The 16,710-nt window shown below is 45.1% G+C and overlaps 1 protein-coding gene across 2 annotated transcripts in view; it reads right to left on the reverse strand.

Moving 5' to 3' along the window:
- fhod3b (formin homology 2 domain containing 3b) overlaps positions 1 to 16,710 on the reverse strand; it is a 302,109-nt gene that overhangs the window by 63,568 nt on the left and 221,831 nt on the right. For both annotated transcript variants that reach the window (XM_060921768.1, XM_060921769.1), the window contains exon 6: positions 1,059 to 1,153. In XM_060921768.1, coding sequence (XP_060777751.1) covers positions 1,059 to 1,153 — 95 coding nt within the window. The remainder of the gene's footprint in view (positions 1 to 1,058; positions 1,154 to 16,710) is intronic.

A 16,710-nucleotide genomic window follows, 5' to 3' on the forward strand; every position in this document is an offset into this window, starting at 1 on the left:
AACAAACAAATACCTGAAATATAAAATAATTGATAATGCATATGAAAAAGGCTTTGGACAAAATGTCTTAACTATTGGACGAAATGTCTTAAATATTGGATGAAATGTCTTAAATATTGGATGAAATGGTCACTGGACAAAATGGTCGTTGGACGAAATGACCTGTATCCGATTTTAGAGCCTGGCTGTGGGGATTTGCTCATTCAGCCACAAGAGCATTAGTGAGGTCAGGCACTAATGTTGGTGAGGAGGTCTAGTGCACAGTCGGTGTTCCAGTTCTTCCCAAAATTGATCAGTGATGTTGCTTGTCAGGGCTCTGTGCAGGACACTCCAGTTCTTCCACTCCATGTCAAACTATGTCTTCGTGGAGCTCACTTTGTGCACAGGGGCGTTGTTGTGCTGGAACAGGTTTGGGCCTCTTAGTAACCGTAAAGGTAAACTGTAAAACTATAGCATACAAAGACAAAAGTGTGCTTCCAGCTTTGTGGCAGCAGTTTGGGTGAGAAGCACATAGGAGTGTGATAGTCAGGTGTCCATATAGCATATTACATATGCAAATCAGACCACTATGTACCACTATAGAGCTGGGCAAAAGAATAAAAGTAGCAGCATGTGAATGGTGCAGTGCAAATCCACACAGTGTCCAGTGTAAGAGACAAGGGTTGATATACATTCAGAGATTAAAGCTGGGCATACACTGTGCGATTTTTTTCAATCGCGGTATTCAGCTGCTGCTCACACTGTACGAGTGAATCGCAGGGGTAAACAGCACGCAGCTTACGATTCCTGTTCTCACACTATACGATCCGATGCTCGGATGCGATGCTTGGATCCGATGCTCAGGATTTCAAACAGGTTTGATTTTCATCCGATCGATCGGGAGGAGGTCGTGAGGTGTTAATCGCTTGTCGTTACCCCATGTATACTACACGATCCGAGACACACGATTGAGCCAAAACTGGGCCCGATCTCCAAAATAGTCGCACGAGTGAAAATCGTGTCAAAATCGGGCCAAATTCGCACAGTGTATGCCCAGCTTAAGGTGGTGAGCTCTTTACCTTAGATCCAACCAGCGTGTAGAGCCACTGAACTGTTTCATTGTGTCCAATCAGGCCGTTCATCCCATCCACATAGAGCATGATCTGCCCAAGAGCTGAGAGAGAGAGAGAGAGAGAGAGAGAGAGAGAGAGAGAGATGCTTAATTGATAGCTAAGGTTCACTGGCAAACATCAATTGAGGAATATGTGGTGTTGTATATTGGTGTGCAAACTACAGAACAGGTCCTGTGCCCATTTTCACAACACACACAAAGAAACTAGAAGATATGTATACATTTCTGTGGCAATCAGATTAAAGAATGGATTAAAGGGAACTTGGACCAAACCCTGATCTTCGAGCCTGAGCAGGTCTCAGCCAGTTCAGCCAGACAGCAGGAAAAATATTTGAGCAGGCCAGAGCACTGGGGCGTAAAATGTGACTGCCATTTGTAACAGGACACATAAAGAGGGTCTTAACAAGAACTCAGAGCGCATGAGGGAGCCACTAAAACGCACAGCTTCCGTTTGACAGCTGTGGACAGGAGGTGAAATAAAAACCTGATGGAAGCGAAAGATGGTTCAAGGTCAACACGACATTCTTAAGAATTTCTGTCTGGAGATAGAAGATAGAGAAAGATCCCTGACCCCCAGCCTATTTTCAAATAAAAACAAAATAACAGGGTTCTACTGTATGAATAGAGTGTATATGTTTATACATTATCTCATCTCATTATCTCTAGCCGCTTTATCCTTCTACAGGGTCGCAGGCAAGCTGGAGCCTATCCCAGCTGACTATGGGCGAAAGGCGGGGTACACCCTGGACAAGTCGCCAGGTCATCACAGGGCTGACACATAGACACAGACAACCATTCACACTCACATTCACACCTACGGTCAATTTAGAGTCACCAGTTAACCTAACCTGCATGTCTTTGGACTGTGGGGGAAACCGGAGCACTCGGAGGAAACCCACGCGGACACGGGGAGAACATGCAAACTCCACACAGAAAGGCCCTCGCCGGCCACGGGGCTCGAACCCGGACCTTCTTGCTGTGAGGCGACAGCGCTAACCAATACACCACCGTGCCGCCCCTGTTTATACATTATATAACAGTTATTCCACAAAATCGAGCCTTATCGGCTGATCGCCGACGAGGAGTGTAGCGTCAAATCAGCTATAAGCCATGTACAACAAAATTGAATGGAAGAACTGTTTTATTCTCTCCACATTGACTGGATTTTGAGAAACAGAGCATTTTTATTATTTTTTGCAAATTCAGTACATAAAAACTTTATACAAAACGTCCGACAAAATCATTTCCGCTTAGAATGTAATTGCTTAGGAGCAATTTGTGAAAAATGAGATAATAATTCTTGAAAAATAAAAAAAGATATGTTCTTACCATCAAATACTTTCATTCTATATTTTGTTGCTTTTTTTTGCATTTTTTTTTGGGTTTCTTCTTCTTCCTCTTCTTCTTTCGAGTTTTTTTTTGGTGGTTGGCAAACCAACTTAAAGGTGCATTACCGCCACCGACTGGGCTGGAGTGTGGAACAGGAGATATTGGGAAAAAAAGAAACTATATTCTTTTAGCTATTTCTGTTTCTTTTACATACTTGATTTTTTTTTTTGGGGGGGGTTGTTTTCGAGTAGAGTTTTTATTTCATCCTTGGTTGGTTCAGCAGCACGCACAGCCATTTTGTTTTTCTTTACTCACATTATATGAGCTAATAGCCTAGTAGTAGAGTAGCCAATCAAAGCATGTGATTGCTCATATCCATTGAATGTGGATAGAAAAAAAAATATATGGTGCGGCACGGTGGTGTAGTGGTTAGCGCTGTCACCTCACAGCAAGAAGGTTCTGGGTTTGAGCCCAGTGGCCGACGGGGGCCTTTCTGTGTGGAGTTTGCATGTTCTCCCCGTGTCCACGTGGGTTTCCTCCGGGTGCTCCGGTTTCCCCCACAGTCCAAAGACATGCAGGTTAGGTTAACTGGTGGCTCTAAATTGACTGTAGGTGTGAATGTGAGTGTGAATGGTTGTCTGTGTCTATGTGTCAGCCCTGTGATGACCTGGCGACTTGTCCAGGGTGTACCCCGCCTTTCGCCCGTAGTCAGCTGGGATAGGCTCCAGCTTGCCTGCGACCCTGCACAGGATAAGCGACTACAGATAATGGATGGATGGATGGATGGATATACACACACATTCTACACATCATTAAATTTATGGTCAGCATCTATTCCAATAATGCAAGCTGTTTAGATCTGGGCTTGAAATTAAGGGTGCATTTGAGACTTGTGTCCAATGATTTAATCGCCTTAAAATCACAAGCATTCAGACACAGTGACCTATGGTGAGCTTATTCTCCCACTGCTGGACATCTGTGAGAAAGACAAGCTCATGAGGAAGCTCACACAATAAGGCTGTTTGATAAAGAACATACCTAAGGGCTTAGTGAATGCATACAGACTGTAGTGATGGCTAGCTAGAGACAGAGAATGGCTTCAGCATGAAGTTCAAGATCCGGATTCAGCTGTGAAGTCAATAATATGACAGCTTACACACATCTTAGCGGCTCGATATAACATATGTGTATATATGCTGTTTCCTAGACTAAGCAGATGTTCTAAAACGATAAGGACTGAACTGAAACAGTCGCAACAGTAATCCAACTACCTGAAATATTAATAGCTGTTTTGACGAGGTAGCCTTGAGGATAACTGGAAAAATCATTAATATTCCCTGACCCAGGAATGACACTAAAACCCATTTAGCAAGGCTCTAAAACTCCCAGCTCTGTCTGCGCACGGCTCCTTTATCGCCTGCTGGCACTCGTCACGACTCCACTTTTAGTTTTACCTGAAACAATCCCTTTTATCTGGAGAGGGGCCTGCTGCGGAGCTGGGTGCCAGGTTCCCATGCAGCGGAAAGAGAGAGAGAGAGAGAGAGAGAGAGAGAGAGAGAGAGAGGGGACTATGGTTAAAGCCAATGTAAGGCTCCTTGCTGTGTCTTTCGCTGTTCCCCTCATCCCATTCTGTCCTTCTCTACTCAGCATGGGGGAACGACGAGTTATGAATGCACTGTACATGCGCCAAGATTCCCAGGTGCAGCTGTGTGTGCAAGGGTGTGTGTGTGTGTGTGTGTGTGTGCGCGCATGCAAGTGTGCGACTGGCTGTGGGGTGACTCTTCATCTTTTATCAATCAAGGCTAATTACTCAAAACCTTGACGACAGCATTCCACACAATCTCCCACCCGTGATGTACACATGCAGCATTGCAAAACTGCCAAGGTGCAATGACAGATGAGCAGACAGTCTCTCTCTCTCTCTCTCTCTCTCACACACACACACATACACATACATATATAGTGTCATCGGGCTGTGAAAACAAACCACGGCAAAGCATTGATTAACGCCGCAGTGTGTGAACGATGCTCCTGTAAGTCCACTTGTCACTCCCGACAGGTGAGTAATGTAATGAGCCGTTACTCACACACTCCAGAAACCTCCCTAATGGAGCTCTACGGCTCAGCTCACACTCCACAGCACCCGCGGGTATATCTCAGGTCACAAAGCGAGCTGCTCATAGCTAATCCAGGGTTTTTGTTTTTGTTTTGTTTTTTTAAATAGCAAATCAATTTGGAGCATTTTTCAGCCCTGAAACACAGTCTAGCGGGAGACGCTTTGTCTTGTTCTGTTTTGGCTAGACATGAGGAGAAAATGATAAAAGAAATAAAACACTGAATAAGTCGCCTGATAAATAGGGAACATACTTCCCCCCCCCTCTTTTTAGCTTGCCTTTACATTTAGGTCTGCTTGAATTGTATTACATTATTGATTTGTTTGTTTGTTTATTACTGTATTTACATACTAAATGAATTTCTTTCACACAGTCGGCGCCGTGATGTATTACTGTCACACTGCTCCGTGGTCCTCAGTTTGATCCTCAGCTCGGGTCACTCATAGTTTCACACGTTCTCACCACGTCCGTATGGGTTTTCCTGTGGGTTCGATGGTTTCCTCCCACCTCCCATAAACATTCCAGTAAAGTGGAAGCAATTAGGATTTTTATTTCCACCATACCAGAATTTTTCATAGTTGCAACTGTTGCAGTTAAATTCCACAGCGCTAAATTAAAAAAAAAATAAAAAAAAACTCTGCATTTTTTAATTATTCACAGTGATGCCATATTGACTTTATTTTAAATAAAGTCTGCTCTTCATTAGATGAAACGCGTGTACGTTCAGCCTCCCTCCCTCCTTTAACCCACATCTCATCAAACAGTCAGTGACGACAGCCATTACTGTACACCTCACTTGACTCCTCTTTAACTCCAAACCCAGCATTTTTCACATCAGCTGTCAGCGTCTGACACGAGACTGTGGAGGGACTGACACTGCACCTGCGGCCCTCTCTGAGGGGGTCCAGTAGGGCGAGAGCAGGAATGTGTGTAAGTGAAAAGAGACTGATGGGTAATTAAAGAGCACAGCTTGAGTAATTGCTGCTAAGTCAACTCCTCCTCCTGACAGAGCTCCAGTCTCTCAGCTGGCAGCTACGGTACGCCAGCAGGTGATCTATGAACTGGGATTTGAGGTTGGTTAGGCAAATCCATGCTAAAATTACAATATTATTCTAGTCATACACCTATACTGCTATAAAACACTTTATTACATGGCACGAGCTACTTCCGGTAAAATCGTGTGCTCTGATTGGCAGTATTTTCCCGTAATGCCTGTGGGTGATTACGGACTTTCTTTCCAAGGCGCCGGCTTTCAATGTTGCAAAAAACAAAAACAAAATGACAACAAGTTTAACTGGGAATCAAAAATGCCCGAAACACAAAAGACAAACAAGAGTCACTGAGTTATTCAAGAAATGAGCAACAAAGAGCATTCAGAAAGCGAATTTTGTTTTGAAACCGCTAGCTGTTTATTCTGCATGTGTGACTCAACTATGTTACAAATATGAAGTGACTGAAAGCAGCGTCACGCCTCGTTATAATGACCGTCTATTTTAATCTTAGAAATAAATAAGCCATATAATAAACTCCTTATTAACCTTGCCTGCTCAATCTTTATGGGAAAATATCAGACCGAGGTCCTGACAGTACGGACCGAGCCATAGTGTCAAGACCTCAGTCTGATATTTTCCTGTAAAGACCTCAAGCTCAGTTAAAGGAGAATTGAAGGCAAATTTTTAATTATCAAAATTCTATTTAGGGCGGCATGGTGGTGTAGTGGTTAGTGCTGTCGCCTCACAATAAGAAGGTCCGGGTTCGAGCCCTGTGGCCGGCGAGGGCCTTTCTGTGCGGAGTTTGCATGTTCTCCCCGTGTCCGCGTGGGTTTCCTCCGGGTGCTCCGGTTTCCCCCACAGTCCAAAGACATGCAGGTTAGGTTAACTGGTGACTCTAAATTGACCGTAGGTGTGAATGGTTGTCTGTGTCTATGTGTCAGCCCTGTGATGACCTGGCGACTTGTCCAGGGTGTACCCTGCCTTTCGCCCGTAGTCAGCTGGGATAGGCTCCAGCTTGCCTGCGACCCTGTAGAACAGGATAAAGCGGCTAGAGATAATGAGATGAGAATTCTATTTATCTCATATTATTAAATATAGGAATGCATTTTTGATAGCTATTTTGTCACTGCTATAGCAAGTTATGAGTGTTTGAAATCGCATTTCTCATTATCTCTAGCCGCTTTATCCTGCTCTACAGGGTCACAGGCAAGCTGGAGCCTATCCCAGCTGACTATGGGCGAAAGGCGGGGTACACCCTGGACAAGTCGCCAGATCATCACAGGGCTGACACATAGACACAGACAACCATTCACACTCACATTCACACCTACGGTCAATTTAGAGTCACCAGTTAACCTAACCTGCATGTCTTTAGACTGTGGGGGAACCAGAGCACCCGGAGGAAACTGACGCAGAGAACATGCAAACTCTGCACAGAAAGTCCCTCACCAGCCACGGGGCTTGAACCCGGACCTTCTTGCTGTGAGGCAACAGCGCTAACCACTACACCACTGTGCCGCCCCAGTGTTTGAAATATGCTCTGTAATATATCAGTCCAAATGTCAAAGCAATGGCCGTAAACAAGATTCGTTGAGACCTGTGTGAGACATCGTAGGACGGAAGTAAAACATACAGCGGAAATCAAAGTCACCAACATCTGTCAACGTTGTCAAAAGACGCGCACACCCTCCTTCGAATGCTGATGTAATCAAGCCGGAAGTTTTGATAGCAATCAGGAAAGTTTGAAAAAAGTAGGCAGTAATCGTCATTTAAACTCGTTTTTGTGCAATATTTCATTTGGAAAACAGTTTTCAAAATGGCGGCACTGACACCTGGCTGACACTTCACGTTTCGAAGTCTTGCATAGGTCTCATGAAGATCGCGCGGATAAGTGACGCCTGCCGTGGACCAAACGAACTAAATTCAACATGGCTAAAAACCGAATAGGCCGATAAGTATCATATTTAATTGCAATTAGTTTCCAATACGAGTCACGATATAAGGTTACTAAAACCGAAAACGTAATTGAGTCACACGTTAATTAAGAAATAAAGCAAGTTTAAAAATGACTTCAGTTCCCCTTTAATAAGTAGTTAGTACTGCGCAAAGATCTTAAGACACCTTATGTATTTTACATACATTTTGTCCAAGATGTTGATTTTAGTATTCTAGTCTGCATTAGTGTGTTAGTGGAAATGAGCACATTTTATATATATCCACCTGTTTTGTTTTCAATAAAACTAAACAAAGCAAAAAAAGTAAATGTTCAGTAGGAGTGGTACAGAGGTGGAGTGGTTCACTGGCTCAGAGCCTTCCAGTAGACCAGGGGTCACCAAACTTTTTTCTCTGGGGGCCACATTGTCGTTCCTGACTGTGATGGGGGGGCCGGGGTCGGGTCAGCTATATCACATAGAATTGTATGACCCAGACAAATATGACCACCAGCAGGCCTCATTGTGTAGTAGAGATTACTAGCCTGGCACGGCCATCCCCACTACTATATCCACACTACTATATCCCCACTACTATATCCCCACTACTATATCCCCACTACTATATCCCCACTACTATATCCACACTACTATATCCCCACTACTATATCCCCACTACTCTATCCACACTACTATATCCACACTACTATATCCCCACTACTCTATCCACACTACTATATCCCCACTACTATATCCACACTACTATATCCCCACTACTATATCCACACTACTATATCCACACTACTATATCCCCACTACTATACCCACACTACTATATCAACACTACTATACCCACACTACTATATCAACACTACTATATCCCCACTACTATATCCCCCACTACTATATCAACACTTGATTCCTGGCACATATTTGTTTATCTTTACTAGTGGTTTGCAAAAGTAGTAATTGAGTCTTCACACTTTGTTTTAATTTGAAATACCACAGATATTCCATTTATTTGTTTTCTAATAAAAATAACATCAAAGCTGTCAAGGTAAGAAACATCTGCCTATTTGAGGTGATTGACACTGGCAAAGATGAGTGGAAAATTATAAATTGTAGGTAGGCCTGTTGATATTATTAATAATATAAATAAAAATTGTATGCAGCACTTAATAAAGGTCAAATAAATAGGCCTATAAAATAAATACATTTTAAAAAACAGTGAAATTATAATAATATGAGCAATAGATCACAGCAGTTGTTCTGTGTCCTGCACGTCATTGCTCTCATCCATGGCTAAAGCAAAAAACTCGAATTCTGACGCTTTCTCATTCAGCTGGTCATACACGTTGTCCCCCAAATCTTCAGTTCGCCTGGTCATAGTAGGTGCGGAGAGACTCACCGCGCTGAGCGCATCCTTCTTGTCGGGACACACCTCCTCGGCCACAGCGAGCATGCATACTTTAACAAAGTCCCCATCAGTAAACGGCTTTCCATGGGTAGCTAGTAGGTGAGCGACCTTATAGCTAGCTCGGACAGCAGCCTGGTTGATCTGGGTTTGGTGAAGGAATACATTCTGTTGTGCAGCCAGTCCGCATTTCATCCTCCGAATCCTGTCTTCTCTTGTTTGCCCTCGCAAACTAGCATACTCTTTGTGGCAGGTTTCGTAGTGACGACGCAGATTATATTCTTTGAAAACCGGCACACTTTCTTTACATACAAGACAAACTGCACGGTCCTTACACTCATAGTTCGAATTACGTGGGAGCCAATGGGAGCTGAGCTCCCATTCCCTCAGGCTCCCATGAAAGAAGCAAACTTAATTTTCTGTGGAAGTCTCTCAAATACGTCATATATCACCATAATAAGCTTGAATAGCCTATATCACCATATAAATATAAATAAAACTCATTTCATTTCCGATCACCATGCAGCCATAACTTTGTATTGAACATGTTATTAAACCGCAACATGTACGGCTGTACTTCACCACCACACCACTATGCGCGCAAACTGAAATTTGCAGCCTGCGAAATCGAATGTGAAGTTAAGTCCGAAGAAGACTTGTCCTCTATCTCACAACGATCTTCCTTTGTTTAACAATATATATAATTATATATATATATACAATATATATATAATTTAACTATATATATATATATATATATGCAACACCGTGTGTGTGTGTGGGTGCGTGCATGCGCGCGCCTGTGTGTGAAAGCTGTGCACTGCAGTGCGCAAAAGTGCGCTGGTCCAGGAGAGCGAGTATGCATTGCTTTTTTTTTTTTTTTTTAAATAGAGACCCCCATAGGGTCAAATTTATAATTCGAACCCTGCTTACACTGAACGAAAAAATAATCGGTGGTCCACTGTTCTTTAAAAACTCTGCGCTCTCTGTCAGCTTTTCGCTTACCACTAGCCATTTTACTGTCCTGAACACTGACAGTTCTCTGCGCGTGCGCTGCCTGTCACTGCTTGATTGCGAGCATATGATGAAAATTCGGAAAATATGAATAGTTCATTTTATAACTAAATATTAATTTAATTGATAAAATCAACAAAATACAAGATGCAGACATGTTATTATTTGCCGAAAAGCAATTTAAAAAAATAGGCCATGACCACTTTTGGGGATTGCCTCATAGGGCCGGTTCAAGTGATGGGGGGCAGAGGGGCTGGGGGGCCGGTCAAAGGGGGGTGGCGGGCCGGATCTGGCCCGCGGGCCGTAGTTTGGTGACCCCTGCAGTAGACTGTGGCCCTTCTGTGTGGAGTTTGCATGTTCTCCTCATGACTGCATGGGTTTCATCTGGGCGCTCCAGTTTCCTTCCGCAGTCCAAAGACATGCCGATTAGGTCAAGTGGTTGCTCTAAAATTACTCATACATGTGAATGTGATTGTGAATGGTTATCTGTCTCTTTGTGTTAGCCCCACCTATGGACCCTTTTCACGTGACGTCACGACAAACGCGGCCGCCATTTTGGACGTGTACTACCAGTAGTTTACCACAGCCAGCATTGAGGAACGGCAGCAAAGAAAGTTTTTACTTTCAGCAAGACTTCCATCATGCCACTATATTGTTGTGCACCTGGATGTAGTAACCATCAACAAACAAGGCAAGGGTTATCATTTTATCGGATCCCGGTAGATGCTGACCGATGGAGAAGATGGATAGCGGCATACCAACGCTTGTGTAGTGACCACTTTGTTGGAGGCAAGACGAATAAAATTAGCCAGAAAAGGCATTACATTGGTGTTAACATTCTGTGGCAGCGAGTGTGTAACCAAATAGGCTAAAATAACCCATTGTAACCTCTTTGTTCTTCTGTAGTAGCTATTGTTGACTAGCTAATGTCAACAAGTAGCTGGTATGTTACTGTAGCAATGTTTACATTCAGTCATTTGGATGACTGTTAAAACCTTTCAGTCTCAAGTTTTTCCTTTACTGTATTTACTAGTTTACTGTAATTATGATCCGGCAGCTATTTACACCGGATCCAGTATAAATAGCTGCCGGAGCCAACGTCCGAGGTTCCGGAGCGCGCTCCGGCTTGCTCCCGGAGTGCTCCGGCCGAGGTTCCCCTCAAATTAAGCAGCACGCGCCGGCTTGCTCCCGGAGTGCTCCGGCCAAGGTTCCGGAGCACACTCCGGCCGAAGTTCCCCTCAAATTAAGCAGCGCGCTCCGTGACTTCGGCCGGAGCACTCCTGGAGCAAGCCGGCGCGCGCTGCTTAATTTGAGGGGAACCTCGGCCGGAGCACTCCGGGAGCAAGCCGGCGCGCGCTGCTTAATTTGAGGGGAACCTCGGCCGGAGCACTCCGGGAGCAAGCCGGAGCGCGCTCCGGAACCTCGGACGTTGGCATGTATGTGTATGGCGATGGGTTTTTAACGACATAGGTATACAGATCATGGGGGCCGAAGTCAGGTAAAGACGAGGGCTTCGTGTACTTCCGTACGTCAGTGAACAATCCTGATGGAAGCAGGTAAACGTCGTTCTCTAAGCCTGCTAACCTCAATTTTTGCAAATACCTCTCCCTCTGCTCGCCCTGTAAATGCCCTACGTCGCTGGATAGTGAAGGTGTTTTCTGCATCTCGCTCCTTTTTCTTGTACGTTCTCTGTTTGTCGCCTTCCTCGCATTCAAACCGATTCGAGCCGAAGTTTGCTACATGTCCAAAATGGTGGTCACGTTTACGAAGGTCACGTGACTGAAAAGGGTCTATAGATTGGGCTGCCTCTCGCCCAACGTTAGCTGGGATTAGCTCCAGCTCACCCATTACCCGCAATGGATACGCAGTATAGAAAATGAATGAATGAATGAATGAATGTTCCAAAAACATAATGGAGGTTGTCTGGTATTACCAGAAGACACATAACCAAGTAAGACAGGTTAGAGCTAAAGTCTGTAGACGTACACGGCAGATTCTCCAAGATGCCATGAGCCAATTTTCTTACAAAACTGCAGTGTACATAAGACAGCTGAAGCACATTTAAAGGTAAAGAACAGTCACACCAAGTAATACTTTAATTTAATGGATCTTTTTAGAATTAGTCATTCATTCACAGTACCGGTTCATCCAATACGCACACTACGCACGTTGCGTAGGGCCCCGCAAACTCATAGAGGCCCCATGGGGGGGAGGGGGGGAACGTGACGACATGACCGTCCGTCGCGCTGCTCGCGCACGTCAGATTCCCAGTGCATGTGCATCAACCTAGCAAGATGAAGCGGAGTTATCCCTCGGGGAGTGAAAAAAGGAAAAAGAAACTGCATGAAAATGAACAGCGGGAACAGCAGTCAGGTAACTCTCCTCTCCGGGTGGGAGAGTGGGAGGGACGGGGCTAGTCGGTGTTTGACCTACATAACAGGGCGGTGAGCCTTGGGTGAACCCCGGACGGTCTCCGTGTGCGTCTTGCTGGCTTCTACAATTTACAGTAAGTGTTATATCAATCGTTCTGAGTGTAGTTACACATGCACTTACACAAAATGGATAGTAATGGATAAATATTTACTAAGATTGAATTTTGTTTGCTTGGATAGCCCACAGGCAAATATAGATGCAGATATATTAGTGAATAAATAAAACTCATGAAATATTATGACAATGGTGCTAAATAATAATCTAAATCACCTACATTTTAAGTACAGTATCTGAAGGTAAAACAAGTGCAGCCAATTTGATGGAGCTGAATTAATAGTAGCCTTATCTATATTTTACACGTGCTATGCTTAAGTTTCTAACAAGCAGCACAGAGTCCAGCCAGTCAGCCAGTGGAGGGACAGAACCAGATAAGACAGGCACAGATGAGTCATATGCAGCTGCCTCAGCCAGTACAAGCAGCAGCACAGGTCCAGTACAGCCACCGTTGTCAAGTACAGACACAGGGGAAGAACAGGCAGCCTCGGCCACTATTCACACAACCACGTGTGCACAGCAAGCATCAGAAGCTAGCTCAGACCCTAAAGCAACAGTCTCTGCTCCACCAAATGATCCAGCAGACTGGCCCCCAGTCTTAACGGACTGTATGCGGACTGAGTTAGTGCGCAGAGGTCCAGTCAAGCCAGGAGTAGATTTTTCTTACCCCAAAGACAAGTCCAGAAGAGGACCTACCATCAGCTAATATGACTGCCTTTGAGCTGCTTTCTTTCCTTTGTGAGAAAAATCTGGAGGAACTCTATCCTAACCTTTGGATAGCCCTGAGAATTGCTGTCACTCTGCCTGTGACAGTTGCCTCAGCTGAGAGGAGCTTCAGCAAGTTAAAAATGATCAAAAACTATCTGAGATCTTCCATGTCCCAGGAACGTCTGAGTGGTTTGGCCATCATGAGCATCAACCATGATGTGGGGAAGCAAATATCATATGACGACATTATTGATGATTTTGCATCCAGAAAGTGCAGAAAGGGGCATTTTTAATGGTGAGTAATTTGTTACACATTTAGTTCGATTTGATTTGGTCTGTATTTATTTGGAGTTAGACCAACAGGTGGCGACACTAGTGCAATATGTTTAAAGGGGGGATGAGTGGAAGCACTGGGTGTCAGGTGCGACTGTTGAACATTTTGGGGTTCAGTTAAGAGGGCCCCTTAGCAGAATTTTGCCTAGGGCCCCATGGAGGTCTGAACCGGCTCTGTTCATTCATATCACTGATCCTCAATCCTTCTCCTGCTCCCCCCGCCCCACTTTGATTGGGCAGCACAGTGGTGTAGTGGTTAGCACTGTCGCCTCATAGCAAGGAGGTTCTGGGCTCAAGCCCAGTGGCCTTTCTGTGTGGAATTTGCATGTTCCCGTGTCTGCGTGGGTTTCCTCTGGGTGCTCCGGTTTCCTCTGCAGTTCAAAAACAAGCAGTTAGGTTAACATGGGGCAGCCATGGGCTGAAGTGCCCTTGAGCAAGGCACCTAACCCCCAACTGCTCCCTGGGTATGTGTGTGTGCTCATTGCTCACTTGTGTGTGTGCGCATGTGTGTGTTCACTGCTTCAGATGGGCTAAATGCAGAGGACGAGTTTCACTGTGCTTGAGTGTGCATGTGACAAACAAAGGCTTCTTCTTCTTACTTACTTACTTAGTTCTCTTGCAAGGGATGTGTAGAGCCATCCAGATTTGTCAGAGCCCTCCATCTGGATTTGTCCTGAGCCAGGCTTGGTGTATGGTGGTGCTGCATGTCTCAAGATCTCTGGCTATAATGCAGGGTCAGCGAGTCGGGGGGACCCTCTGGGTCACTTCCAGCCAGCACAATGTGGGTCAAAGTCGAGGACGGCCCAGGTAGAATGCTCTGGGGGGAGGCGTAGGATGTGTCCAAACCATCTAACTCTATGCATTGTTGCAAGATGGGAGGTGGGAGGCTGTTGAATTTGATCTCGGATCTCTTGGTTGGTAATGTGCTCATACCACTTGATGCGTTCAATCCTCTTGAGGGCTCTACTGTTGAAGCCGTCAATCCTGGTCGCCTGGGTGTTGTTTAACAGCCAGGTCTCGGATCCGTATAGGAGGACAGGCAGCACCAAAGAGGAGTTATAAATGTGGAGTTTTGTCCTTTGGGAAATGTGTTGATGACGCCACAGGAGTCTCCAGTGACTGTATGACTGCAGATGCCAAGTGCTCATCGTCGATCAATCTCTGGTCTTAGATCACTTGTTTTGGATACTGTTGAGCTGAGATATTTAAAAGTTGGTACAAATTTAACAGTGGTGTTCTCAAAGAGGAAGGGTGGAGGGTCAGGGTTGTCACCAATATGCATAAGCTCTGTCTTGGACCAGTTGATGGTGAGGCCAAGCTTTTACTTAGGGTGTCTCTGAGTTGTTCTGGCGTGTCGGCTTTGATTGGTGTGTTGGTTGTGATTGGCACCCCTAATTTAACCATCCATCCATTATCCATAATCGCTTATCCTGTGCAGGGTCGCGGGCAAGCTGGAGCCTATCCCAGCTGACTATGGGAAAGAGGCCGAGTACACCCTAGACAAGTCACTAGATCATCGCAGGGCTGACACATAGAGACAAACAACCATTCACACTCACATTCACACCTACGGTCAATTTAGAGTCAACAATTAACCTAACCTGCATGTCTTTGGACTGTGGGGGAAACCGGAGCACCCGGAGGAAACCCACGCAGACATGGGGAGAACATGTAAACTCTACACAGAAAGGCCTTCATCGGCCACTGGGCTCAAACCCAGAACCTTCTTGCTGTGAGGTGACAGTGCTAACCACTACACCACCGTGCCACCTCTGATTTAACCGAGTGTGTTAATCACACTAATTTCAATCAGGTGTGTTCAGAGGAAGGATAGATAGAAGATATGGAGGACAGAGGGACTCCAGGAGTAGAACTGGGAAACACTGACCTATATTACTCACTTCATCTAAGTCAAAGTCACCATGGGTTGAGAGCCAATCCCAGGAACAGGGTGCAAGAGAGGAAGGAGTACACCACTGATGGGATGCCAATCCATTACAGGAGGCTAATACATTCACATCTAGGGGCAATTTAGCATCAGTTCAGTTGGTCGGGTTCAATGCCCAAACTGATGATCACATCATCAGCTTTTCTTTGGCTAATCAGACACAAGGTACGCCACCACTCTTGCCAGAGCGGTTGGGGGTTAGGTGCCTTGCTCGAGGGCACTTAAGTCAATCCTGCTAGTCTGGGGAATCGAACCAGCAACCTTTTGGTCCCAAAGCTGTTTCTCTAACCATTAGGCCATGACAAATTTAGCATCACCAGTTTACTTCCTGGCATGTTTTTGGGAGGTAGGAAAAAACCAGAGAACTCAGCTGAAACCCACATGGATATATACAGAACATGCAAAACACTGATAGTAACCCAAGATTAGGAGTAGGACTGTGGTGCTGTGACGACACAGTCTTTGCTGTGTCACTGTGCCCCCCCATTTCATCGCTCATTCCAGACGTTTTTTTGAATGTTATTAATACTTTTGGCCTGACATGTATTTGGATATCAAATCTACAGTAAATCTGACCTTGGGCGATAATTTCTTGTGCATCTGATTAGAAAATTCCTCTTTATGTTTTCCCTCATATTCTCCTAGTTACACTGTTTTCTGGCCACCAGAATAGAAAAAAGATTTTGACCAGTATCTTAGACATGGCACAGCAATAGCAAGCTCACTAGCCCCTTCCCCCTCTCAAACACTCTCTGCACAGAAAGAGTAATGAGGCCTTGGCAGGCCAGCATCCACTCTCAAAACACGCTGGCTTGAATGCGAACAAAAACGGATACAGAAAAAAAAGAAAGAGAAACATCTTTTGCCCCTCCTAGAGAGTCTGTAAGTGTTTAATAAGCTGCCTGGCACTCAGCACTCGCTCTTGCACTGTGTAAACGGCCTGCTCTCTTACTTCTCCAGCTTTTGGCACGGATGTTTGCATTTCTCTACAATGTGCACAAAGACCTCGGACGGGCGACTGTAGACCGTGTGAACCAACGCTGCGGCTGTCCTGTGGAGCCAAACGGAAAGGCTGGCAAAGGATTGTGGGAAGGCTGGTCTAGAGGCCTCTCCCTCCACCTAACCACAGCAATCACTCAGTCACGGCAGCAGGAATGCACGACGAGACCCGCACCACAGCCGGCCAAAGGCATGAACCCGCTCATCGGACTCGAAACATGACGGAAACCCCAGAAGAGAGATCACACAGACTCGATATTGTAATAGACTCCCATTCAACGAGCACACACAGCCAAAATAACAGCTTTTTTTTCTCTCTCTTGGTTCCTT

The sequence above is a fragment of the Neoarius graeffei genome, chromosome 5, assembly GCF_027579695.1.
Source record: "Neoarius graeffei isolate fNeoGra1 chromosome 5, fNeoGra1.pri, whole genome shotgun sequence".
NCBI classification, from domain to species: Eukaryota; Metazoa; Chordata; class Actinopteri; order Siluriformes; family Ariidae; genus Neoarius; species Neoarius graeffei.